Raw genomic sequence first — 26,794 nt, 5'->3', positions numbered from 1 at the left:
ATGTTAATAAATTTATGTTTAAAGTTCGAAATTTCCTGCGTAATTTCAGGTTACAACTAGCTTGAAATAGAATGTTTTCAAACGCCAACAAAAACACACGTTGAACGCACTCCTTTCAAATGACTATCAGCCCTGCTCATTTCTACGATTTTTCCATGATTCACTTATCAAAATTTAGTAAAGAAATAACTGAAATGATTTATTATATTGGTAAAATACATGCCAACTGTCCAATGAAACTGCTAAGTTTGAAACAAACTTTCAACACTCCTGCAGCGTCAATGAATTCAGCACTGGATTTTGTAAAGTTTTTTTTTCAATGAATTATTTCCGGTTACGGCCAAATAACTGCCATAGGGAGTTCACTGTGTGTAAGTAGATTCATCCGTCAAATAGAGTCACACTTGTTACATATCCTGCAAATTTTATTTATTTCCCTGTGATGGCCTATTTCAATTGGCAAGAAGTGGGCTGAAAAAACAGTTATTATTAAAATTTATAATTATTTTTGAATATTTTATATATATACTAAAGTTGTGGGGGAAGGGTGAGGTTCGGGTCTTCTCAGTCACGGAAGTGAACACTGAAACGGACACGTCATGTAACTGGAACTCAATCTCGTTTATTCTTCAACAACAACGTAATACAGATGTTAACTCGTAAACAACTGGAAAGCAACTGCTCAAAACGAGCGCAAAAACATACAATGTTGCCAATTGCCAATATCGCGTCAAGTAACAATTTGTAGGGCGGGAGGCGTTCTCAATGCCCGATTACGAATACGGTGTTTACTCCGACGTTCGGAACACATATTGGCCAAATTACAACTGGGTGTGCTAGTTTCTCATAGCATTACATGCAAAAAATGAAATACGAAGAAAACATGGTTATGAATAAAAGATCAATAATTGAAATGAATCTCCCCACATACTGGGGGCGGGCACAAGAAATATTCTGATTCACAGATCAAATATTTTCCTGAGAGAAATCAATAACACAATACACGTTTAAAAAACTCAAGGTATATATAAATTGTTCAAAATTGTAACAAGTGTTCAAACATATTTTACAAGTCCTTTATAATGTCACGGACAAACTTTCGTGCTGCTATTGCAGCTTTCCTCGGCGGTCTTGAGGGCGGAGATTTAACAGTACTGTCCGGTTGATCAATTTCACCTTCCTTGTCGGTAAGAGGTTGAAACTCCTGCTGGCTATCATCGGTGGATATCTCCATCGGGTATAATTTCTGAATCGGGCGGTTTGTTGTGCCTGTAGCGGTACGTAATTCTGCTGCTCGTACTAATCCATCTGGACCGTTAAATAATTTGGTGACTTCAGCAATGTTCCATTTGAATCGACGCTTGACGTCATCATGAACTATTACTACGTCACCAACCTTTATGGCGTTGTGTTTACTTCCGTCAGCTGTGAAAGCGTGTCTTTCTCGCAATGCCGAGAGATATTCTGTCGACCAGCGCTTCCAAAATTCATTTTGGAGGGCTGTTAACAATTGATATCGACTATTCATTGTGTGGTGATTTCCACGGATTGATTTGTCGAGTTCATCATCATCGACCGGTGAGTTCGGAAGTGGGGTTAATAGGCGTCCCGAAATCAAATGTGAAGGAGTCAGCGCTGTAAGGTCGTTGTTTGACGGCGATACATAAGTCAAAGGTCGGTCATTGAGAGTTGCTTCAATCTCGGTTAGAATTGTGCGGAGCTGATCGAAAGTGGCTTGAGTTTTACCAAGGGTTTTCTTAAGTGCCGTTTTTGTCATGACGATCAGGCGTTCCCAAAACCCCCCTTGCCAGGGAGCTCGTTTGGGGATGAATGTCCACGTTACCTTATTTTCGGCGAGAAGTCCTTGAACTTCGGGTGATGACAATAGTTCATGCAATTCGTGCGATGCCGCCAAGTAAGTCGTTGCGTTATCGGAAAGAATTTTGGATGGTAGCGATCGTCTCGCTGCGAACCGTCGAAAGGCTAACATGAAGGAGTGCGTGGATAGATCGGGTACAAGTTCGAGGTGCACACCGCGGGTTACCGCACATGTGAACAAACACACATATGCTTTAGCTGATCGGTGATCGGCGGTACGTACGTACAAGGCGCCGGTGAAGTCAACTCCGGTGACAGTGAACGGGGGCGTGACGGTCACACGGTACTTCGGAAGCGGTGCAGTAAGTGGCGCATTGTAGGGTTTACCGTCGACTCGCTTACAGGTGACACAGCGTCGAATAATGTAATTAACAGTCTGTCTGATGTTTGTAATCCAATATTGTTGACGAATAGCAGTCACGACAGCCTGTGTCCCACTGTGGTGTAGACGTTCATGTTCTCGGCGGACAAGTAGCGTAGTAAAGTAATGTTTGCTTGGTAACAATGCAGGAAATTTAGTAGTAAAGTTCACATCTGCGTTGTGAAGTCTGCTGCCACAGCGCAAAACTCCGTCGTCATCGATGAATAAACGTAGTTGTCTAACAAGTACACCAAAGCGTTTATTGTTGTGACGGATGGCGGTGAATGAATCAGCGAAGTGTCGTTGCTGAAGATCAGAAACCCATGTCTTTTCAGCTTTAGCGATTTCTTCAGCGGAAATTGGTGAATTCGCGGTAGAAATACGTCGGCGAAGTTTATCGACGAAACGACGAATTAATACAGTAACTCGAAGTAATCGTTGCAAAGTGCTGAAGCGAGTTGGGTCGATTATATTCTCGAGATTGATGTTGGGTTCATTTGGTTCGTCGTCAGCATCATTCATCAACAAATCGGTATCGTGACGCGGTAACGTATCTGAAATCGCCTTGATTGACAGCGGAGGAATCAGCTCACCTAGTGGTTGATTGGCTGAATGTAGTATGTTGACACTGACGTCATCATTTATTGATGATAATTGCAGTTCTGTGACTGGCCAGGTATCATTTCTGGCCAGCCATGGAGGACCCTTTTTCCAAAGGTCATTGTTCACAAGGTCAATAAAGTTAATACCTCTGGTTAGTAAATCAGCTGGGTTTGACTTGGTAGGAACGTATCGATATGTTCCCTCTGCAGCATTTATTTCATGTATTCGATTAGAAATAAATGGTTGCAATTTCTTGTCAGACTTTAACCAGTACAGCACAATCTGAGAATCAGACCAAAATGTTATATTGTCAATAATATACTTATCACGGAGTGCGGCTTTCACAAATTTACTTAGTCGGGTAGCGGTAACTAAGGCCATCAGTTCTAATCTTGGTATAGTCATAGTAGTTTGATTTGTGGGCGCAATTCGGTTCTTCGCCATGATGAGAGATGTGACATTGTCCTTTTTGATATAGGCAGTTGCACCATATGCACGCGAGCTCGCGTCTGCAAAAAGATGCAATTCACAATGTTTATTCAAGTTATTCGTAGTTTCAAAATACTTCCGGTTGTATATCATCCCAGTTGCAGCTTGCAAATCATCGCGGATTTCGTACCATCTATTCGTCATTTCGGGGGAAATAACGTCATCCCATTCAAGTTTTTGTTTCCATAGTTCTTGCACGAACAGTTTTGCTTTAACAGTTATCGGCGACAGGAGTCCTAATGGGTCATACAACTGAGAAGTTTCGCTGACTACTCGTCGCTTAGTAACGGGGTCACGTGATGTACTATTTATAGTTGCAGTTTCTGCTGAGTCTTTCTGGTCAAAAATAGGTTTGTATGTTAACGTGTCAGCCTCAGTGTCCCATAACATACCCAGTACGCCAGTTGTTTGTGTAGGTTGTATCTTGTTGTCGCTCCGCGCAACATCACCCAGTTCTCGGCAATTTGTCGACCAAGAACGTAGGTTGAAGTTACCGGTAGACAAAAGTTTATTTGCGTTATTGTAAAAACAGAATGCTTCATCGGCGGTGGTTGATCCGGAGACGACGTCGTCAACGTATAGGTCGTTTCGTAGTTGATTCACAGTGACATCATCGTCGCTTTCATCAAGTAGGTGGCGTACAGTTGCGTTGAGTATGAATGGACTGCTTCGCGCTCCGAAGAGATTTGTTTTGAATTGTAGTGTGATGAACTCGGAGTTAACGTTGTTTGCGTCCGACAACCACAGGAATTTTATGAATTTCCTGTCATCAGGGTCGATTTGTATTTGAAGGAAAGCCTTCTCAATGTCACTTGTATACGCGATGGGGTTTGCACGAAAACGCAGTAAAATACTAGTCAAATCATTAAGTAGTGGTGGACCTGCCATCAAGCAGTCATTCAAACTTGGGTTGCCATTAGCTTTGGAACTACAGTCATATACTATACGTATCGGCGTTGTTTCAGAGTTCTTTTTCACTGGATGATGGGGTAAATAATGACCTGATTCGGTATCATCGTCGGTGACAATTTCTATGAAGTCGGCATGTAATTGTTCTTTAATTATGCGATCGTATATTTGAATAAGTTCAGGCGTTAATCTCTTAATCATGGTGCGTGTTCTGTTGCAAGACACTAAGTAATTAGTAGGTAGTGGAGCATGATCACTCTTCCAAGGTAACTTGGCAATAAATGTGTTACCTTCTCTGCGTAGATGAGTAGCACAATATTGTTTATATTGTTCATGGTTGTCAGTAGTAATATCATAACACACTGGGTCATCTCGTATGCCTATTGACTCAAGGTCCCAGAAACGTAAAAGTGTCTCGTCTAGCTGCGTGTTGTTAATATTTACTGTGTCAGTAGGGGTTTTCTCATTGGTGATGACGTCATCGCTTAGACTGGGGGAGTGTTCAGAGGTTTCACATACATTGTAGACATGCAGTTCAGAGTTAGTAATGCGACTTGCAGAGTTTGCGTTATTGTTCTCGGTTTCGTGATCGGAGGGACCGTTATCAAGTTGCGACGATCGGCGTTCATAGTGCGTAGATGCGGCTGGTGGCGCGGCGTTCGATGACCCCTCGTTGACCGGTCGTAACGATTCGCGTGTGTATAATGTAGGGGCGGTGTTCATTTCAACTTTTCGCGGTATAGCTATAGAGTGTTCATCTACAATTTCCTTTATTGGCGAAGGCATGTTTATCAGTACATGTAGCATGTTGGTTGTAGACGAGGTATTTCCGCAAGGCTTAGGTCCTGAAAGAAGGTAACCAAATGGTGACATGACAGCAGTCGGTCCGTCTCCTCGAACGACCCTGTCAGTTACGTATTGCCAGTAATAGTCGGCACCAATAAGTATGTCAATGTCAAAGTTAGGTTCTTTGTCATTAATGGGGTGGGCGAGTACTAGGTCCCTTAAATGTGGTAATTCTAGTAAATCACTAGTGACATAGTTTTCCATATTAGCAGAAATTTCAGGTATCAGCAAAGTGTTCATTTGTGATACAGTACCGTCTAATGCGTGTAAATTCAATGTCCCACTTTGTAGTATACGTCGTTCAGCTTGTTTACTTCCAAAAGCTGAAAGGGCAATTATTTCTGGATTAGTCGTGTTCATTGCAATTTTGCTAGCAAGGTTTTCAGTTATAAAACTTCTATTGGCACCCTCGTCAAATAGTACAGTAGCAGTAGTCATGTTATTGTCATAAGAAACGTTAATTTTGGCAGTCTTGAGTAGTACAGGTCTCTGTGAATAGCCAACATTACCGGAATTTGAATGAAATACAGCCGAATTGTTACTGACTTTCGGGTCAGTAGGATTCTCGTTAACCAGTGTCGATGAGCAATCGGTGTGATTGCAAGTGTGAGCCAGTGTACCTCTCCCTGGCACCGAGGTGTAAGTAGTTTTAACGTGAGTGTTTTTATTTGAAGAATGTGATGTATTGGAATGTGAACGGTTTGTTATTTCCTTGTCTTTACTTTTGTCATGCAAGGAGGTGTGATGTTTTTTTTGACAGTGGCGACACGAATACTTCGACCTGCAGTTATTGACGACATGATTTCCCAAACAGTTAAAACATAACTTGTTGCGTTTGACTATGTCAAGTCGTGAATCAAAATCAGAGACAACTACACAGTCGTTTGGGGTATGACCCCCTTTACAATAGGTACATGGAGGAGAGGAGTAAGTCTGTCGTGTAGTCGATCTTCGGCCACCTCTGGTATTAAATGGCGGAGCGGTTCTCTCGCCTCCTCTCGTTGATGTATGGAAGGTGGCTATGGTAGGAGTCTGTCGAGTATGATTGTCAAAGTCACCAATATGATTTACCTTAATTTCAGTTAGTATAGCCTTACGTAAATCGGGAAGTGTCCACGGTGTATCTCCCCGGATGCGGTATAGCGTACGATGAAAGTCAGTGGGTAATTTCTCCAAAATTAACGGTATAAGTAATTCTCCATATGCGCTTTCATCTTTGCCGTGCGAATTAAGTCCACGAACATGCGTTTCAATCGTGTCGTAGAAATGTCTAAGACTCGCTGTGTTGTTCGCCGGTGTAGGTAGTTCCCATAATGCTTTGATGTGTGCATTGATGATGGCTTGTTTCACGCCGTATCGTTCTTCTAGTAAAGTCCGAGCATCGATGTAATTATCGTTAGTGAGTTCGAGTCCTTCAATGGATCTAGCGGCTTCATCTTGTAGTAGGCTGCGCAAATAAGTAAACTTTTGCACATTAGACAGGCTTTCATCGCTGTGGATAGCGGCATTAAATGTATCGTAGAAACTCGTCCAGCACAGAGTATCTCCGGAGAAAGTTTGCAGTTCAAGTTTGGGTAGATTTACTGTTCTTCTTGGCGATGCGTTTGCTTGGAGTTCGTTGGCGCGAAATGAGGGGTTAACGGGCGGTGCGACGGTACTACTTTGAACTCGCGGTTTCGCTATCGAGATAGTGTATTCAACTTGGTCCTTCTTGATGACGAGATCGTCAATGTAGTCACACGATTCTGTGCATTCATTCTCGTAGTCTTCGTCGCTGACTTGCTCCAACTGCATTTGTTGCTGAATTTGTTTGTCGAGATTACGTAGATCAACAAACCGATCGTTCAAAACTTGAGAAAGAGAGTTGATTTCTCGGTAGAGGCTTTCTTTTAATTCGTTCTCGACTTCGTTAGACAGTTGTTGTAGTTTAGGAGTGATTTTGTTAAATGTTCTTGTCATCAAACTGCGTTGAATACGACGAGTGAGCTTGAGTCCCTTGACAGAGAGAGGGTTGGGCTGTGCTGTTGCGGCATCAGTCCCCGATGACGTTCCTGGATCAGACATCGTTGTAGAGTACTTGCTTCTCCGTAGAAATGAGAAATCCTGGTATCTGGCACCAAAAATGTGGGGGAAGGGTGAGGTTCGGGTCTTCTCAGTCACGGAAGTGAACACTGAAACGGACACGTCATGTAACTGGAACTCAATCTCGTTTATTCTTCAACAACAACGTAATACAGATGTTAACTCGTAAACAACTGGAAAGCAACTGCTCAAAACGAGCGCAAAAACATACAATGTTGCCAATTGCCAATATCGCGTCAAGTAACAATTTGTAGGGCGGGAGGCGTTCTCAATGCCCGATTACGAATACGGTGTTTACTCCGACGTTCGGAACACATATTGGCCAAATTACAACTGGGTGTGCTAGTTTCTCATAGCATTACATGCAAAAAATGAAATACGAAGAAAACATGGTTATGAATAAAAGATCAATAATTGAAATGAATCTCCCCACAAAAGTTTATTATGACCAGTTTTGGTCAACTGACTTTCCACGTTTGTTGAGTAAATTTGGTTCAATAGTGTTGATACAAAAACAATATTGTCAATCTCAGATTTGCTATTTGGGGAGCAAGGAGGATAGCTGGTACAGGTTACAGAAAATATAAACTGCATTTTACATTTTTACATGAAATAAAATGAAAGTTTTATTTACTGTAAAAAATAAGTTTTCACACTTTACAAATAAAGCAAATTCCATTTTACATTTTTGATAATTTTTGTTTGAGAATCAAAATTGGAAATTGCGTAAGAATTACAACATTGTGGGGAATGCTTTATACGCTTACAAAAAATAAGATCTTTGTACAAATTATGGGTGAATAAAACAGCTGATTACATTTTACATCTTACATTTTACGTTTTTATTTATTTAAATTACATTATTACAAAAATAAAAACAATTGAATACAATTTACGAAAATACCCCTTGCCGATCCTCCGGTTTAATAAGAGAATCAAACAGTTTACAGACTAGACTTACTGAATGGCATTCATTTGAATCCCAGAGCATTTTATACATTCGACTAGCTTTTTCATACAACTTTGCTGTGGCTGCACTAAATTTCCCATTTGATTGAAATGTGATGCCAAGGTAGTTATACAAATTCACACATTCATGTTGTGTTCCATTAATTAATGTAGAATTGAAATTTGTCCTCAAGGTTTTTACCAGTGCTGTTGAAAACTATAAATTTAGTTTTGTTTATGTTAATCTTTAAGTTCTATTTCTGGCAGTAATTTTGAATGGTTGTTTTGTTGATGTTGTGTGTGTACGTACACATTCAACAGATGATTTGTGTCATAAAACTATTGCAACCATCTTTGGTGTGTAATTGTCACAGTTTGAGTGTTGAGTGTTACCTTAAAATCATAGGAGTCATTTTTTAAACATTTAAATATTCCCTGAGGCCTAAATTAGTCTAATTTAGGTTTTTCGTGGTCACTGTGAGTGAGTAAGTGAGTGGCCTAATAACAGCAGATGGATTTTAAATATGCAAATTGTATGCAAATGAAAGAGTCTTTGTCATTGGTAGGACCTAAATATGGCTTGGATGAAAAAAAAAATCAACAGGTGGCTTGGGACGGGGCCAGGGGAGGACATTGACATCTCTGACCTTTGACCTTTCAGAAGAAATGTAACCCGATAGCCTCATGCTAGAAGCGATCCATTTATTACTGCAATTTGTTGTCATACATACCTATGTAGTTTGATGGTCCCTAACGTATCTGTATTTGTCTCAGCAAATGTGCATGGATATTGGTGTAAAATACAGAACATGAATATTTGCATACATAACGAGTTCATTAAATATGCTAAGTATAGCAGCAGTACTATAGTACCAACTCTTTCAGTCGGCCTTAAATGTCACGGACCACGTGACTTGCATAACAACGGCGGCTGCATCTTTGTTTGGGGGAAAACAACATGCTTACTACCCGTTTACCTTAAATTTCATACGCAAAATGAGCTATGATTATGAAGACAGTTTATCAGAAACTGTCGAAGCACACTATAAATCAAAATTAGAGGTAGTTGGCTTGGAGAAGTGTCCAAACAAGTTTTCGGCAAATGATTGTGTCATTACCTCATCAAATTTCCACGCAAGTAAAATATATTTATACCGCAAAGCAACTTGCGCTAGTCTCAAGTCTCGATCAGTGCATGCTATTCATGACACAGCACAGTAAAGAGAGATCGTGAAATTCTTAAAATTGAACATGTCCTCAAAAATCCCTTAATATTTTTTGTTGCCATTTAAATACTTATTGTCAACTTTTGTCCTTCACAAAATAGATTCGTGTAATACCTACTGCTTTTTGCACAAATTTTGAATATTAAACAAACAATTGTGAAATCAAAGAAAAATGCAGGTAATACTAGATTTTTTTGCGCAAATTTTGCTGGGAAATGGCAACAGACAATGGGTTATTAAATGACTGCTTTATAATATAATATTGAAATATTATAAATATGTATTAATTGTGTGATTTTTATTGTATTTAGCTCCGCCTTCGACTTTGTCGAGCAGAGCTTATCATATGAGTGATTGTCTGTTGTATATGTCAATGATTTACTTTTTCAACTTCTTCTTGGAAACTACAAGTTTGAATGCTTTGATAATTGATATATATGTACCAATCACAGACAGGAAAAGACAAAGAATTTTCGGATTAACACCTCTGTTTTCCCTCACGCTAACGAAAAAATCTTTTTACTGTGCTGTGTCTTTTGTATTCTACGAAGAACTACACATACATTTCGGATGAGTACTCTTTGTGACTGTGATAACATTCAGAATCGAGAATCGTCATTTATCGTTTTCACTGTTGTCATGAAAGTAAGCTTGGGTCCCAAAATATAAAGTGATGACAATTATCATTTTCATAAAATTATTATAAGTCATTATTTTAAAATACATTATATTATAAAAATACTACCAAAAGAATTTTTAGTATACTACTGTGCGTACTTATGACGGTTGTATGTGATTTGGGGGCTTATTAGAGTAAATTTTATCGTTTTGCTTTCGCGTCACTGTATCAGCCATTTTGTTTAAAGTCTTAACAGTTTTTTTGTAGACCCCGTAAAAATCGTTGAAAATGTATTCAACATTTTCCGCCAGTTTCTTAAAATGCCTGTTTAATTGTTCTTGTCTGTTCTTGTTTCAGTTTTTTGGCAATTTTTTCATGTTGCAATATTCAGCGTGCCGTTTAAATGCGGTTTTAGTCAACGCTACAATTTTTGAACACATTGAACTGTCGGTACAACTTTCTAGCAGTCTCTTCGCCAAATCAATTTTTCGAACCTTTTTTAACCGTTCTTAATTTCATTGGAACTGCCTGTTGTTGCATATTTGGCCAACTTACATGCAATTTGTAGAGCATGGGCGGGTCATTTCAGTTATCTTATCGCATATTTTGTTTATTTCCAACAAAATGTATGTGCTGTCATGGCTCCTCATTAAAACTTTCGCATGGCTGAAATATAAACACTTGTATGGTTTCTTTGACGTCTTTTTTTCTGATCATGTTTTGTTTTTTATTTCAGTTTTCTGCCGATCATATTTTTTAGAAACGAAAATGCCATACAAGACAGGCAAATTTGTATTGAGAGTTTAAACTGAGCGACAGGTTTTGTCAGGATTCACTGGAACAACTTACACTTTAGTATTAGGTACTGAAAGTATCGACAGAGACACAATAAAATGGCCTGCAGTTGTTGATTGCAATAAACTCTGCGAAAAATGACGTCATATTTGCGTGATTTCCTGTCTACATTTTATGTTAATGATTTATCACAGATTAGTATGTCTTTTGTTTCAAATATTTACCCGCGACACGCGTCCAATGAAAAGAACATGGTTTGTTTCCTAACCGTCTTTTTTAGTAACCGTGCCTAACTAGACGATTTTGGCTAAAATAGCGCTTCACTGCCTTTTTACACTAGTTTTCATGCACAGAACTTGATATATTTCTTTTTACAATTTAAGTTGCTGTTTGATCACATGTTTTAGTGAAATATTGTTTAGTGAGTGAAATATTAATACCATACATAATTCAATTTCTGGAACAGCAGAAACTAAAACATATGAATGTTAATAAATTTATGTTTAAAGTTCGAAATTTCCTGCGTAATTTCAGGTTACAACTAGCTTGAAATAGAATGTTTTCAAACGCCAACAAAAACACACGTTGAACGCACTCCTTTCAAATGACTATCAGCCCTGCTCATTTCTACGATTTTTCCATGATTCACTTATCAAAATTTAGTAAAGAAATAACTGAAATGATTTATTATATTGGTAAAATACATGCCAACTGTCCAATGAAACTGCTAAGTTTGAAACAAACTTTCAACACTCCTGCAGCGTCAATGAATTCAGCACTGGATTTTGTAAAGTTTTTTTTTCAATGAATTATTTCCGGTTACGGCCAAATAACTGCCATAGGGAGTTCACTGTGTGTAAGTAGATTCATCCGTCAAATAGAGTCACACTTGTTACATATCCTGCAAATTTTATTTATTTCCCTGTGATGGCCTATTTCAATTGGCAAGAAGTGGGCTGAAAAAACAGTTATTATTAAAATTTATAATTATTTTTGAATATTTTATATATATACTAAAGTTTATTATGACCAGTTTTGGTCAACTGACTTTCCACGTTTGTTGAGTAAATTTGGTTCAATAGTGTTGATACAAAAACAATATTGTCAATCTCAGATTTGCTATTTGGGGAGCAAGGAGGATAGCTGGTACAGGTTACAGAAAATATAAACTGCATTTTACATTTTTACATGAAATAAAATGAAAGTTTTATTTACTGTAAAAAATAAGTTTTCACACTTTACAAATAAAGCAAATTCCATTTTACATTTTTGATAATTTTTGTTTGAGAATCAAAATTGGAAATTGCGTAAGAATTACAACATTGTGGGGAATGCTTTATACGCTTACAAAAAATAAGATCTTTGTACAAATTATGGGTGAATAAAACAGCTGATTACATTTTACATCTTACATTTTACGTTTTTATTTATTTAAATTACATTATTACAAAAATAAAAACAATTGAATACAATTTACGAAAATACCCCTTGCCGATCCTCCGGTTTAATAAGAGAATCAAACAGTTTACAGACTAGACTTACTGAATGGCATTCATTTGAATCCCAGAGCATTTTATACATTCGACTAGCTTTTTCATACAACTTTGCTGTGGCTGCACTAAATTTCCCATTTGATTGAAATGTGATGCCAAGGTAGTTATACAAATTCACACATTCATGTTGTGTTCCATTAATTAATGTAGAATTGAAATTTGTCCTCAAGGTTTTTACCAGTGCTGTTGAAAACTATAAATTTAGTTTTGTTTATGTTAATCTTTAAGTTCTATTTCTGGCAGTAATTTTGAATGGTTGTTTTGTTGATGTTGTGTGTGTACGTACACATTCAACAGATGATTTGTGTCATAAAACTATTGCAACCATCTTTGGTGTGTAATTGTCACAGTTTGAGTGTTGAGTGTTACCTTAAAATCATAGGAGTCATTTTTTAAACATTTAAATATTCCCTGAGGCCTAAATTAGTCTAATTTAGGTTTTTCGTGGTCACTGTGAGTGAGTGAGTGAGTGAGTGGCTAATAACAGCAGATGGATTTTAAATATGCAAATTGTATGCAAATGAAAGAGTCTTTGTCATTGGTAGGACCTAAATATGGCTTGGATGAAAAAAAAATCAACAGGTGGCTTGGGACGGGGCCAGGGGGAGGAGATTGACATCTCTGACCTTTGACCTTTCAGAAGAAATGTAACCTGATAGCCTCATGCTAGAAGCGATCCATTTATTACTGCAATTTGTTGTCATACATACCTGTGTAGTTTGATGGTCCCTAACATATCTGTATTTGTCTCAGCAAATGTGCATGGATATTGGTGTAAAATACAGAACATGAATATTTGCATACATAACGAGTTCATTAAATATGCTAAGTATAGCAGCAGTACTATAGTACCAACTCTTCCAGTCGGGCCTTAAATGTCACGGACCACGTGACTTGCATAACAACGGCGGCTGCATCGTTGTTTGGGGGAAAACAACATGCTTACTACCCGTTTACCTTAAATTTCATACGCAAAATGAGCTATGATTATGAAGACAGTTTATCAGAAACTGTCGAAGCACACTATAAATCAAAATTAGAGGTAGTTGGCTTGGAGAAGTGTCCAAACAAGTTTTCGGCAAATGATTGTGTCATTACCTCATCAAATTTCCACGCAAGTAAAATATATTTATACCGCAAAGCAACTTACGCTAGTCTCAAGTCTCGATCAGTGCATGCTATTCATGACACAGCACAGTAAAGAGAGATCCTGAAATTCTTAAAATTGAACATGTCCTCAAAAATCCCTTAATATTTTTTGTTGCCATTTAAATACTTATTGTCAACTTTTGTCCTTCACAAAATAGATTCGTGTAATACCTACTGCTTTTTGCACAAATTTTGAATATTAAACAAACAATTGTGAAATCAAAGAAAAATGCAGGTAATACTAGATTTTTTTGCGCAAATTTTGCTGGGAAATGGCAACAGACAATGGGTTATTAAATGACTGCTTTATAATATAATATTGAAATATTATAAATATGTATTAATTGTGTGATTTTTATTGTATTTAGCTCCGCCTTCGACTTTGTCGAGCAGAGCTTATCATATGAGTGATTGTCTGTTGTATATGTCAATGATTTACTTTTTCAACTTCTTCTTGGAAACTACAAGTTTGAATGCTTTGATAATTGATATATATGTACCAATCACAGACAGGAAAAGACAAAGAATTTTCGGATTAACACCTCTGTTTTCCCTCACGCTAACGAAAAAATCTTTTTACTGTGCTGTGTCTTTTGTATTCTACGAAGAACTACACATACATTTCGGATGAGTACTCTTTGTGACTGTGATAACATTCAGAATCGAGAATCGTCATTTATCGTTTTCACTGTTGTCATGAAAGTAAGCTTGGGTCCCAAAATATAAAGTGATGACAATTATCATTTTCATAAAATTATTATAAGTCATTATTTTAAAATACATTATATTATAAAAATACTACCAAAAGAATTTTTAGTATACTACTGTGCGTACTTATGACGGTTGTATGTGATTTGGGGGCTTATTAGAGTAAATTTTATCGTTTTGCTTTCGCGTCACTGTATCAGCCATTTTGTTTAAAGTCTTAACAGTTTTTTTGTAGACCCCGTAAAAATCGTTGAAAATGTATTCAACATTTTCCGCCAGTTTCTTAAAATGCCTGTTTAATTGTTCTTGTCTGTCCTTGTTTCAGTTTTTTGGCAATTTTTTCATGTTGCAATATTCAGCGTGCCGTTTAAATGCGGTTTTAGTCAACGCTACAATTTTTGAACACATTGAACTGTCGGTACAACTTTCTAGCAGTCTCTTCGCCAAATCAATTTTTCGAACCTTTTTTAACCGTTCTTAATTTCATTGGAACTGCCTGTTGTTGCATATTTGGCCAACTTACATGCAATTTGTAGAGCATGGGCGGGTCATTTCAGTTATCTTATCGCATATTTTGTTTATTTCCAACAAAATGTATGTGCTGTCATGGCTCCTCATTAAAACTTTCGCATGGCTGAAATATAAACACTTGTATGGTTTCTTTGACGTCTTTTTTTCTGATCATGTTTTGTTTTTTATTTCAGTTTTCTGCCGATCATATTTTTTAGAAACGAAAATGCCATACAAGACAGGCAAATTTGTATTGAGAGTTTAAACTGAGCGACAGGTTTTGTCAGGATTCACTGGAACAACTTACACTTTAGTATTAGGTACTGAAAGTATCGACAGAGACACAATAAAATGGCCTGCAGTTGTTGATTGCAATAAACTCTGCGAAAAATGACGTCATATTTGCGTGATTTCCTGTCTACATTTTATGTTAATGATTTATCACAGATTAGTATGTCTTTTGTTTCAAATATTTACCCGCGACACGCATCCAATGAAAAGAACATGGTTTGTTTCCTAACCGTCTTTTTTAGTAACCGTGCCTAACTAGACGATTTTGGCTAAAATAGCGCTTCACTGCCTTTTTACACTAGTTTTCATGCACAGAACTTGATATATTTCTTTTTACAATTTAAGTTGCTGTTTGATCACATGTTTTAGTGAAATATTGTTTAGTGAGTGAAATATTAATATCATACATAATTCAATTTCTGGAACAGCAGAAACTAAAACATATGAATGTTAATAAATTTATGTTTAAAGTTCGAAATTTCCTGCGTAATTTCAGGTTACAACTAGCTTGAAATAGAATGTTTTCAAACGCCAACAAAAACACACGTTGAACGCACTCCTTTCAAATGACTATCAGCCCTGCTCATTTCTACGATTTTTCCATGATTCACTTATCAAAATTTAGTAAAGAAATAACTGAAATGATTTATTATATTGGTAAAATACATGCCAACTGTCCAATGAAACTGCTAAGTTTGAAACAAACTTTCAACACTCCTGCAGCGTCAATGAATTCAGCACTGGATTTTGTAAAGTTTTTTTTTCAATGAATTATTTCCGGTTACGGCCAAATAACTGCCATAGGGAGTTCACTGTGTGTAAGTAGATTCATCCGTCAAATAGAGTCACACTTGTTACATATCCTGCAAATTTTATTTATTTCCCTGTGATGGCCTATTTCAATTGGCAAGAAGTGGGCTGAAAAAACAGTTATTATTAAAATTTATAATTATTTTTGAATATTTTATATATATACTAAAGTTTATTATGACCAGTTTTGGTCAACTGACTTTCCACGTTTGTTGAGTAAATTTGGTTCAATAGTGTTGATACAAAAACAATATTGTCAATCTCAGATTTGCTATTTGGGGAGCAAGGAGGATAGCTGGTACAGGTTACAGAAAATATAAACTGCATTTTACATTTTTACATGAAATAAAATGAAAGTTTTATTTACTGTAAAAAATAAGTTTTCACACTTTACAAATAAAGCAAATTCCATTTTACATTTTTGATAATTTTTGTTTGAGAATCAAAATTGGAAATTGCGTAAGAATTACAACATTGTGGGGAATGCTTTATACGCTTACAAAAAATAAGATCTTTGTACAAATTATGGGTGAATAAAACAGCTGATTACATTTTACATCTTACATTTTACGTTTTTATTTATTTAAATTACATTATTACAAAAATAAAAACAATTGAATACAATTTACGAAAATACCCCTTGCCGATCCTCCGGTTTAATAAGAGAATCAAACAGTTTACAGACTAGACTTACTGAATGGCATTCATTTGAATCCCAGAGCATTTTATACATTCGACTAGCTTTTTCATACAACTTTGCTGTGGCTGCACTAAATTTCCCATTTGATTGAAATGTGATGCCAAGGTAGTTATACAAATTCACACATTCATGTTGTGTTCCATTAATTAATGTAGAATTGAAATTTGTCCTCAAGGTTTTTACCAGTGCTGTTGAAAACTATAAATTTAGTTTTGTTTATGTTAATCTTTAAGTTCTATTTCTGGCAGTAATTTTGAATGGTTGTTTTGTTGATGTTGTGTGTGTACGTACACATTCAACAGATGATTTGTGTCATAAAACTATTGCAACCATCTTTGGTGTGTAATTGTCACAGTTTGAGTGTTGAGTGTTACCTTAAAATCATAGGAGTCATTTTTTAAACATTTAAATATTCCCTGAGGCCTAAATTAGTCTAATTTAGGTTTTTCGTGGTCACTGTGAGTGAGTAAGTGAGTGGCCTAATAACAGCAGATGGATTTTAAATATGCAAATTGTATGCAAATGAAAGAGTCTTTGTCATTGGTAGGACCTAAATATGGCTTGGATGAAAAAAAAAATCAACAGGTGGCTTGGGACGGGGCCAGGGGGAGGAGATTGACATCTCTGACCTTTGACCTTTCAGAAGAAATGTAACCTGATAGCCTCATGCTAGAAGCGATCCATTTATTACTGGAATTTGTTGTCATACATACCTATGTAGTTTGATGGTCCCTAACGTATCTGTATTTGTCTTAGCAATTGTACATGGATATTGGTGTAAAATACAGAACATGAATATTTGCATACATAACGAGTTCATTAAATATGCTAAGTATAGCAGCAGTACTATAGTACCAACTCTTTCAGTCGGCCTTAAATGTCACGGACCACGTGACTTGCATAACAACGGCGGCTGCATCGTTGTTTGGGGGAAAACAACATGCTTACTACCAGTTTACCTTAAATTTCATACGCAAAATGAGCTATGATTATGAAGACAGTTTATCAGAAACTGTCGAAGCACACTATAAATCAAAATTAGAGGTAGTTGGCTTGGAGAAGTGTCCAAACAAGTTTTCGGCAAAGGATTGTGTCATTACCTCATCAAATTTCCACGCAAGTAAAATATATTTATACCGCAAAGCAACTTACGCTAGTCTCAAGTCTCGATCAGTGCATGCTATTCATGACACAGCACAGTAAAGAGAGATCCTGAAATTCTTAAAATTGAACATGTCCTCAAAAATCCCTTAATATTTTTTGTTGCCACTTAAATACTTATTGTCAACTTTTGTCCTTCACAAAATAGATTCGTGTAATACCTACTGCTTTTTGCACAAATTTTGAATATTAAACAAACAATTGTGAAATCAAAGAAAAATGCAGGAAATACTAGATTTTTTTGCGCAAATTTTGCTGGGAAATTTTACGTTTTTATTTATTTAAATTACATTATTACGAAAATAAAAACAATTGAATACAATTTACGAAAATACCCCTTGCCGATCCTCCGGTTTAATAAGAGAATCAAACAGTTTACAGACTAGACTTACTGAATGGCATTCATTTGAATCCCAAAGCATTTTATACATTCAACTAATGCTTTGTGAGCTTTTTCATACAACTTTGCTGTGGCTGCACTAAATTTCCCATTTGATTGAAATGTGATGCCAAGGTAGTTATACAAATTCACACATTTATGTTGTGTTCCATTAATTAATGTAGAATTGAAATTTGTCCTCAAGGTTTTTACCAGTGCTGTTGAAAACTATAAATTTAGTTTTGTTTATGTTAATCTTTAAGTTCTATTTCTGGCAGTAATTTTGAATGGTTGTTTTGTTGATGTTGTGTGTGTACGTACACATTCAACAGATGATTTGTGTCATAAAACTATTGCAACCATCTTTGGTGTGTAATTGTCACAGTTTGAGTGTTGAGTGTTACCTTAAAATCATAGGAGTCATTTTTTAAACATTTAAATATTCCCTGAGGCCTAAATTAGTCTAATTTAGGTTTTTCATGGTCACTGTGAGTGAGTGAGTGAGTGAGTGGCGGCCTAATAACAGCAGATGGATTTTAAATATGCAAATTGTATGCAAATGAAAGAGTCTTTGTCGTTGGTAGGACCTAAATATGGATTGGATGAAAAAAAAATCAACAGGTGGCTTGGGACGGGGCCAGGGGGAGGAGATTGACATCTCTGACCTTTGACCTTTCAGAAGAAATGTAACCCGATAGCCTCATGCTAGAAGCGATCCATTTATTGCTGCAATTTGTTGTCATACATACCTATGTAGTTTGATGGTCCCTAACGTATCTGTATTTGTCTTAGCAAATGTGCATGGATATTGGTATAAAATACAGAACATGAATATTTGCATACATAATGAGCTCATTAAATATGCTAAGTATAGCAGCAGTACTATAGTACCAACTCTTCCAGTCGGGCCTTAAATGTCACGGACCACGTGACTTGCATAACAACGGCGGCTGCATCGTTGTTTGGGGGAAAACAACATGCTTACTACCCGTTTACCTTAAATTTCATACGCAAAATGAGCTATGATTATGAAGACAGTTTATCAGAAACTGTCGAAGCACACTATAAATCAAAATTAGAGGTAGTTGGCTTGGAGAAGTGTCCAAACAAGTTTTCGGCAAAGGATTGTGTCATTACCTCATCAAATTTCCACGCAAGTAAAATATATTTATACCGCAAAGCAACTTACGCTAGTCTCAAGTCTCGATCAGTGCATGCTATTCATGACACAGCACAGTAAAGAGAGATCCTGAAATTCTTAAAATTGAACATGTCCTCAAAAATCCCTTAATATTTTTTGTTGCCATTTAAATACTTATTGTCAACTTTTGTCCTTCACAAAATAGATTCGTGTAATACCTACTGCTTTTTGCACAAATTTTGAATATTAAACAAACAATTGTGAAATCAAAGAAAAATGCAGGAAATACTAGATTTTTTTGCGCAAATTTTGCTGGGAAATGGCAACAGACAATGGGTTATTAAATGACTGCTTTATAATATAATATTGAAATATTATAAATATGTATTAATTGTGTGATTTTTATTGTATTTAGCTCCGCTGTCGACTTTGTCGAGCAGAGCTTATCATATGAGTGCTTGTCTGTTGTATATATATGTCAATGATTTACTTTTTCAACTTCTTGGAAACTACAAGTTTGAATGCTTTGATAATTGATATATATGTACCTTGGGTAGACCTCTTTCAGATTTGTTCATTTCGTGATGATATCTTTAATTTTCTAATTTTGGTGAATATTTTTGTCATTTTTGGTAAAAAGTGATATTTTTGACTTCTTGTTAAAAAGTCCGATGGCTTTTATACTATACATATTGTTCATTTTCTAATGATATCTTCAGTTCTTAATTGCAATGTGCATTGCTAACAGCAGAGATATCTCAGTTGACAGGCTGCTTGTTGTTAAAAAACCTACATCACCTCAGAGTTGTATGCCAGCATGTCATCGTAAATAAAGCTGGGGTGCAAATTTCAAGAACAAATCCATATTTGGGAGCTTCACCTGATGGAAGAGGGAGAGGAGTACTCAAAATAAAGTGCCCATACAAACATAGAGAGTCCAAAATTTCAGAAAGTATCGGCTGTGCCCCTGTTCCCCGATTTAGAAAAACCCCTGATTAATATTGCCCTAAAATTTGACAGACAATGCGTATCTACCTAGTTTTCTGCTACTTCTGTATGATAGTTGTATATTTGATATTCACCGATTTCCTCATTTTCATTATTACAGGAAAACAATGAATCCCGTTGAATCACTCTTCATATTGTATCTAGTAATTTTTATTTCTGGCATCACCTCAAAGGCAGCTTTTTATCTGAATAATAATGTCAAAGACGTTCAGTATATGTTGAATGATGTGCTTCAGCCTGCAATGGATCCTGGGGAAATGGTGCATTCGATAAGTAGAGAAATGTCAGGTTTTGATAAAATTAAAGAGGAAGTAATGAAAGCAAAGTTGTTTAATAAATCAAATCATCAAGGTGGAGTCAAGGACCAGTCTACAGACCCGTATATCTTTCTTTCTGACAAGTAAGTACTGTCTTGGTCATTCACAGTGTTACACTTATTTCACCCAATTCACTGCCATGGCCATCAACAATGCGATAGTATGATTCACTGCCGATACATTCTGTCAATGTTTAAGCAAGGTCTATAGCACAAATAATCAGTAATGGCCCATTACATGAGGTGGACAGGCTCTGATATTTTTTCTTCACAGTATGAGGGTATTCACAGACCTCCCTCCTTAAGTAAACTGAAAAAGATGCAGTATTCAAAATGTTCCTTCACTATAGGTTACCTACCAATAACAAGTACATGGCAACAATAGGAAATGGTTTCCTAGCAACAGTGGTATATGGAGATACAGTATATATGAATGGTGTATACAATGGTTTCTATGACCACAGTCACCGAGCAAGAATCCCATCAACAGGTGCTATTCAGTTTTCTCTGGACGGGAAATACAATGGCAATGAGAACTATGCTTTGGATGTGAGGAAAGGTAAGAAACTGAACAAACTGACAATCTATGAATTGAACCATTGTCTTTGCTTCAGCTCATTGAAATAGCACCATTTGTTGGTGTAAATATGTATATGATATTTTTTGCTCTTGGAAATTAAAATAATCCTCCAGTATATTTTTATTCTCTAAAAATGAATGAATTTGTGAAATAGATCGTGGAGCAAATCAAACTCCTTTGGCAATTCAATCGTCCATTAATCAATCGGTCATTTGGTTACACATCATTTGTTGAAACTTTGTTCACTGTCATTATTATTCTTAAGGTTTTTGAAATTACACTTCAGTGCTTGAAAGTGATGAGTGATAATTTTGTTGGCATTGGATTGTGCAATATTTTAGTGTGTAATTTTGTTCAGACAGCCTCATTTACAATGCTCCTCTTCAAAGTTAGTAGAAGGTGTATAGCATGATTACAGTAATTCCACTATGATTGAATATTGAGTGGCCAACTGACAGAATGCCCCTGTTTGACAAGAACACTGATATACTCTGATTTTCAATTACTGTAAAATGATTAATTTTCACTGGGTTTAAATTTCACTGATTTAGCGTTTCAGGCATATTCAGTGGGTTTTAAATTCATGGTTTTATAATTTAGATAATGTGTCCTAGGCTAAATTTTACAAATTCACTGGGTTTTAATTTAGCACATTTTCCAGTCAGCAAAATAAGCAAAATTAAAACCCAGTGAATAATTAACTCTTTTACAGTATCAAGGCCACAAATCAGTTAGCGTGGCTTCAGCTCTCAACTATGACGTCATATACAAAAAGAGTGTTAATCTATGAATATTAAAAACTGGGCATCAAAATAGAACTGACTTGTAACATTGTAGTTTGCACGTTGTTGGGCTCGCGGTCGACTGAAAATATGCAAATAACCGAAAAGGCTCTTCTTAGCGATTCAATGAAATGAAACATCCCAAATTTAAAATAGGATTTTGATTTTTGTCATTCATTTCATAATCCTGTTGTGTTGAAAACTAAATGTCGCCACAACAGGAATAACTTGAATCTAAATTGTAATTACTTACTGCCAATTCATCAATTCCATGTATGTCAAAGACCAAAATGTTAGAATCCAGAAAATATTAGAAATTCTCTTGGCCGTCATTAGTCATAGACCCAAACACTACAGTATTGTATGGTTGTGGGTGCCCTCTCAGAAATGATCTCTCCCACTTCTACCGTATTACCTTGGACACGCGCCCAGGGGCCTGAACATACAAAAAATCACCAAAAAATATTTATATAATAATATTTTCACAGTATTACTATTTATTTCTTTTTTATTATTATTATTACTTATGTATTTTATTGTTCCTTATATCCTTATTGTATTCTAATATAGATCCCAGAAGGGATACGATATAAATAAATGTTGTTATACAAAATCGGGAAAAATTGGGGGTGGGCGCTTACCCGAGGACCACCCCAAAAAAGATTTTAAAAAGTTGTGTTTGTGATCGTATGATAAGGTCAAATAAAGGAATGCTTTCGTACACTTTGTACACGTACTTATTTCTTGATTTATGCATAGACCCTCCAGGTCTATGATTTATGCGAGGTTTCAATAAACGTGAGCACTCGATCAAGAACTGTGGGAACACTAAGACACAGGGTCGAATTTTAAGAATAAAACTTGTTTTACGTCAGCGAATGAAGTTGTATTACTCACTGGAATTGTCTACAAAGTATGGTAAGTATTGTAATCAATGCACGGTTACTTTTTTAGTAACCGTGATCAGTGCAAGTCGAAACTGCCGGGAAAAACCCTGTGGGAAAAACTACCACTTGTAATCCAAGATGGCGATGACCTCATTAGCATAATTTTGTTCACGCACGTATTGATACATCGCGTCGTAATTACTGAAGAATAGAAGACAGGGTTATGAAACAAATAAACCTTTTATTACTGATGTGAAATGTTTACAAACTATTGTGAATACATAAACATATCCAAATGGCGATACATAAAAAACAGACTGAAAATAAACTCTGGTCGTCCTCATTAACATGATTTATTCACGCACCCACACTCGTGACAAAATTATGATGCAACAAGTTCCCCACGTCGGCATGCCTCATTATGGTCACAGTCAGCTGGCATCGGTGTCGCTCGGTGTATATGATAAAGGGAAGTTGTACAACCAATTTTGCCGAGTTCGCAGTTTTTCGCCAATAAAAAAATAACTAAAGCAAAAACTCGCGGTTTTTCAGCATTTTTGCAATAAAGAAATTATTCTCTATCAATAATCCGCCCAAAAAAGGAACATTTCTACTAATTCTTGTGTTTTTTCGACGTTTTTTGAAAAACATGCGATTAGGCTGCGAAAGTAGAACATTCCGGAGGGGGTGAAACGGAAGAGCCAAACTTAACACGTAAAAATAGAACGCGTATTTTGACCTCTACATGGCCAACCAATGGCTGGACACGGATACGTTTGCGGTCGTTGCCAAAAAGCCCCGCGTCCATCGCCTGGCGATGCTCTGCGGTTATGACACAGTCAGCGAAGTGCTACGTTTTGAAACCAAAGCTAAGTGCTTCAAACCACTCACCAAGGTATGAATTATTGCAATATTGGATTCATCGTGAATGAAGAGAAAGCAGAACGTGTGCGCCACATGCTGCGTGGTTCATCTTACGTCGTTAAGTTCCAATGAGTTTTTACGTAAAAACACAAACAAAGCGGCACTTTTCAGGGCCACCACGCACTTCAAAAAGAGAACTACCGTAACAAACACACTATTTAAATAAACCAAACGTGTTCGTTTTTGACAAATAAAACTTTTTTGTTGACCCCGTTCTTGGCTAAAAATCACCCTGGGCGTTTAACCGAGGATGTCCCCAACATGTAACTTTTGTGAAAACAGGGGGGTGGGCGCGTGCCCGGGGTAATAATACGGTATAACACAGTGTTTTTGATTTCAAAAAATAAACCTAGGTAACTGTTGTTTACATATTGAAGCCACTCACTATGATGCAATAAATTCAGATAAAATTCAGATTTCTGTTTCTGGCCTTCGTGTAAAAAAGTTAGTTTCTAAATTTCCAGGTGAAAAAAGTCATCCATCTATATATGAATGACAGAAAGAGTAATTAGACATCAATATTGATTATTTAGACTAAAACTTGTTTATCTATGTGTAGCTTTAAGGGGGAGTATTCGTGTACTGATACTTTTACTGTACTTTTGTCAATCGATTTCAGTGAAGATTCATTCAATCACTGTTTGTCTCTCTCTTTCTCTCTCTGCATTTAGGTATATTCTACCACCGTGTCAATGGAACAGGTTTCACTGTTGAACAACGTACATATGCCCATCAATATTATACACGGTTATACGTCAATGATATCGTAATTCAACGAACAGATAAATCTACCGCTCCAATCAACTTGAAATTGACAAATAACTATGGACCTGATAGCAATGATTTTTATTTTAAAAAGAATCCAGTTGTGAAAGGAGTTGGGTTAGTGACACTTTAATAACATGTATAAACAGTATGTAACACCAAAGCAAAATATGCATTAATAATTCTGTACATCACATGTGATATTAAAACATCATTTTAATATGTTTATGTGCTTTGCACCTCCTATCGAATACACAATAGCAACTGTAAAATACTTTATTTTAGCTGGAATTCTTTTTCGCTGAAAAGACGTTTTTGGTGTCTTGTATGGAATTTATTTTCCCTGATTTTTGACAAGTTGAATGTAAAATATAGAAAAAAAGGTATATTAGCTGGATTTCATTTTCAATGAATCATACCTTTAGCGAAAATAGCGAAAATAAAGTATTCTACAGTAACTTTTTCTTTGAAATGTGGGTATTGAACTCCATCCTGATGTGTTTTTAGCTCCGCTGTCGACTTTGTCGAGCGGAGCTTATCATATGAGTGATTGTCCGTCGTCCGTCGTCGTCCGTCGTCCGTGTCAATGTTTTACTTTTTCGACTTCTTCTTGAAAACTACAAGCCTAAATGCTTTGATACTTGGTGTATATGTACCTTGGGTAGACCTCTCTCAGATTTGTTCATTTCATGATGATATCTTCAATTCTCTAATTTTGGTGAATATTTTTGTCATTTTTAGTAAAAAGTGATATTTTCGACTTCTTGTTGAAAACCGCAAGTGCAATTGCTTTGATATTACATATATAGGTACTATATGTGGACCTCTCTCAGATTTGTTCATTTTGTAATGATATCTTTAATTCTCTAATTTTGGTGAATATTTTTGTCATTTTTGGTAAAAAGTGATATTTTCGACTTCTTGTTGAAAACCGCAAGTCCAATTGCTTTGATATTACATATATAAGTACTACATGTGGATCTCTCTCAGATTTGTTCATTTTGTAATGATATCTTCAATTCTCTAATTTTGGTGAATATTTTTGTAATTTTTGGTAAAAAGTGATATTTTCGACTTCTTGTTGAAAACCGCAAGTCCAATTGCTTTGATATTACATATATAGGTACTACATGTGGACCTCTCTCAGATTTGTTCATTTTGTAATGATATCTTTAATTCTCTAATTTTGGTGAATATTTTTGTAATTTTTGGTAAAAAGTGATATTTTCGACTTCTTGTTGAAAACCGCAAGTCCAATTGCTTTGATATTACATATATAGGTACTACATGTGGACCTCTCTCAGATTCGTTCATTTTGTAATGATATCTTTAATTCTCTAATTTCGGTGAATATTTTTGTAATTTTTGGTAAAAAGTGATATTTTCGACTTCTTGTTGAAAACCGCAAGTCCAATTGCTTTGATATTACATATATAGGTACTACATGTGGACCTCTCTCAGATTTGTTCATTTCATAATGATATCTTTAATTCTCTAATTTTGATGAATATTTTTGTCATTTTTGGTAAAAAGTGATATTTTCGACTTCTTGTTGAAAACCGCAAGTCCAATTGCTTTGATATTACATATATAGGTACTACATGTGGACCTCTCTCAGATTTGTTCATTTCATAATGATATCTTTAATTCTCTAATTTTGATGAATATTTTTGTCATTTTTGGTAAAAAGTGATATTTTCGACTTCTTGTTGAAAACCGCAAGTCCAATTGCTTTGATATTACATATATAAGTACTACATGTGGATCTCTCTCAGATTTGTTCATTTTGTAATGATATCTTCAATTCTCTAATTTTGGTGAATATTTTTGTAATTTTTGGTAAAAAGTGACATTTTCGACTTCTTGTTGAAAACCGCAAGTCCAATTGCTTTGATATTACATATATAGGTACTACATGTGGACCTCTCTCAGATTTGTTCATTTTGTAATGATATCTTTAATTCTCTAATTTTGGTGAATATTTTTGTAATTTTTGGTAAAAAGTGATATTTTCGACTTCTTGTTGAAAACCGCAAGTCCAATTGCTTTGATATTACATATATAGGTACTACATGTGGACCTCTCTCAGATTTGTTCATTTCATAATGATATCTTTAATTCTCTAATTTTGATGAATATTTTTGTCATTTTTGGTAAAAAGTGATATTTTCGACTTCTTGTTGAAAACCGCAAGTCCAATTGCTTTGATATTACATATATAGGTACTACATGTGGACCTCTCTCAGATTTGTTCATTTCATAATGATATCTTTAATTCTCTAATTTTGATGAATATTTTTGTCATTTTTGGTAAAAAGTGATATTTTCGACTTCTTGTTGAAAACCGCAAGTCCAATTGCTTTGATATTACATA

The 26,794-nt window shown here is 36.0% G+C and overlaps 2 protein-coding genes across 3 annotated transcripts in view; one reads left to right on the top strand and one right to left on the bottom strand.

Moving 5' to 3' along the window:
- LOC102807261 (protein-glucosylgalactosylhydroxylysine glucosidase-like) overlaps positions 1-26,794 on the top strand; it is a 68,288-nt gene that overhangs the window by 24,698 nt on the left and 16,796 nt on the right. For both annotated transcript variants that reach the window (XM_085505732.1, XM_085505733.1), the window contains exons 2-4: positions 20,267-20,566; positions 20,833-21,041; positions 24,327-24,537. In XM_085505732.1, the coding sequence (XP_085361858.1) occupies positions 20,274-20,566; positions 20,833-21,041; positions 24,327-24,537 (713 nt within the window). In that variant the 5' untranslated portion in view covers positions 20,267-20,273. The remainder of the gene's footprint in view (positions 1-20,266; positions 20,567-20,832; positions 21,042-24,326; positions 24,538-26,794) is intronic.
- LOC144355197 (uncharacterized) lies at positions 1,067-7,150 on the bottom strand. The gene has a single exon (XM_078010593.2). It carries the CDS (start codon positions 7,148-7,150, stop codon positions 1,067-1,069), a length of 6,084 nt encoding a protein of 2,027 aa, XP_077866719.2.

Source organism: Saccoglossus kowalevskii, chromosome 11 (genome assembly GCF_978046115.1).
Source record: "Saccoglossus kowalevskii chromosome 11, keSacKowa6.1, whole genome shotgun sequence".
Lineage (NCBI taxonomy): Eukaryota > Metazoa > Hemichordata > Enteropneusta > Harrimaniidae > Saccoglossus > Saccoglossus kowalevskii.
This window is presented reverse-complemented; position numbering and strand designations above follow the sequence as displayed.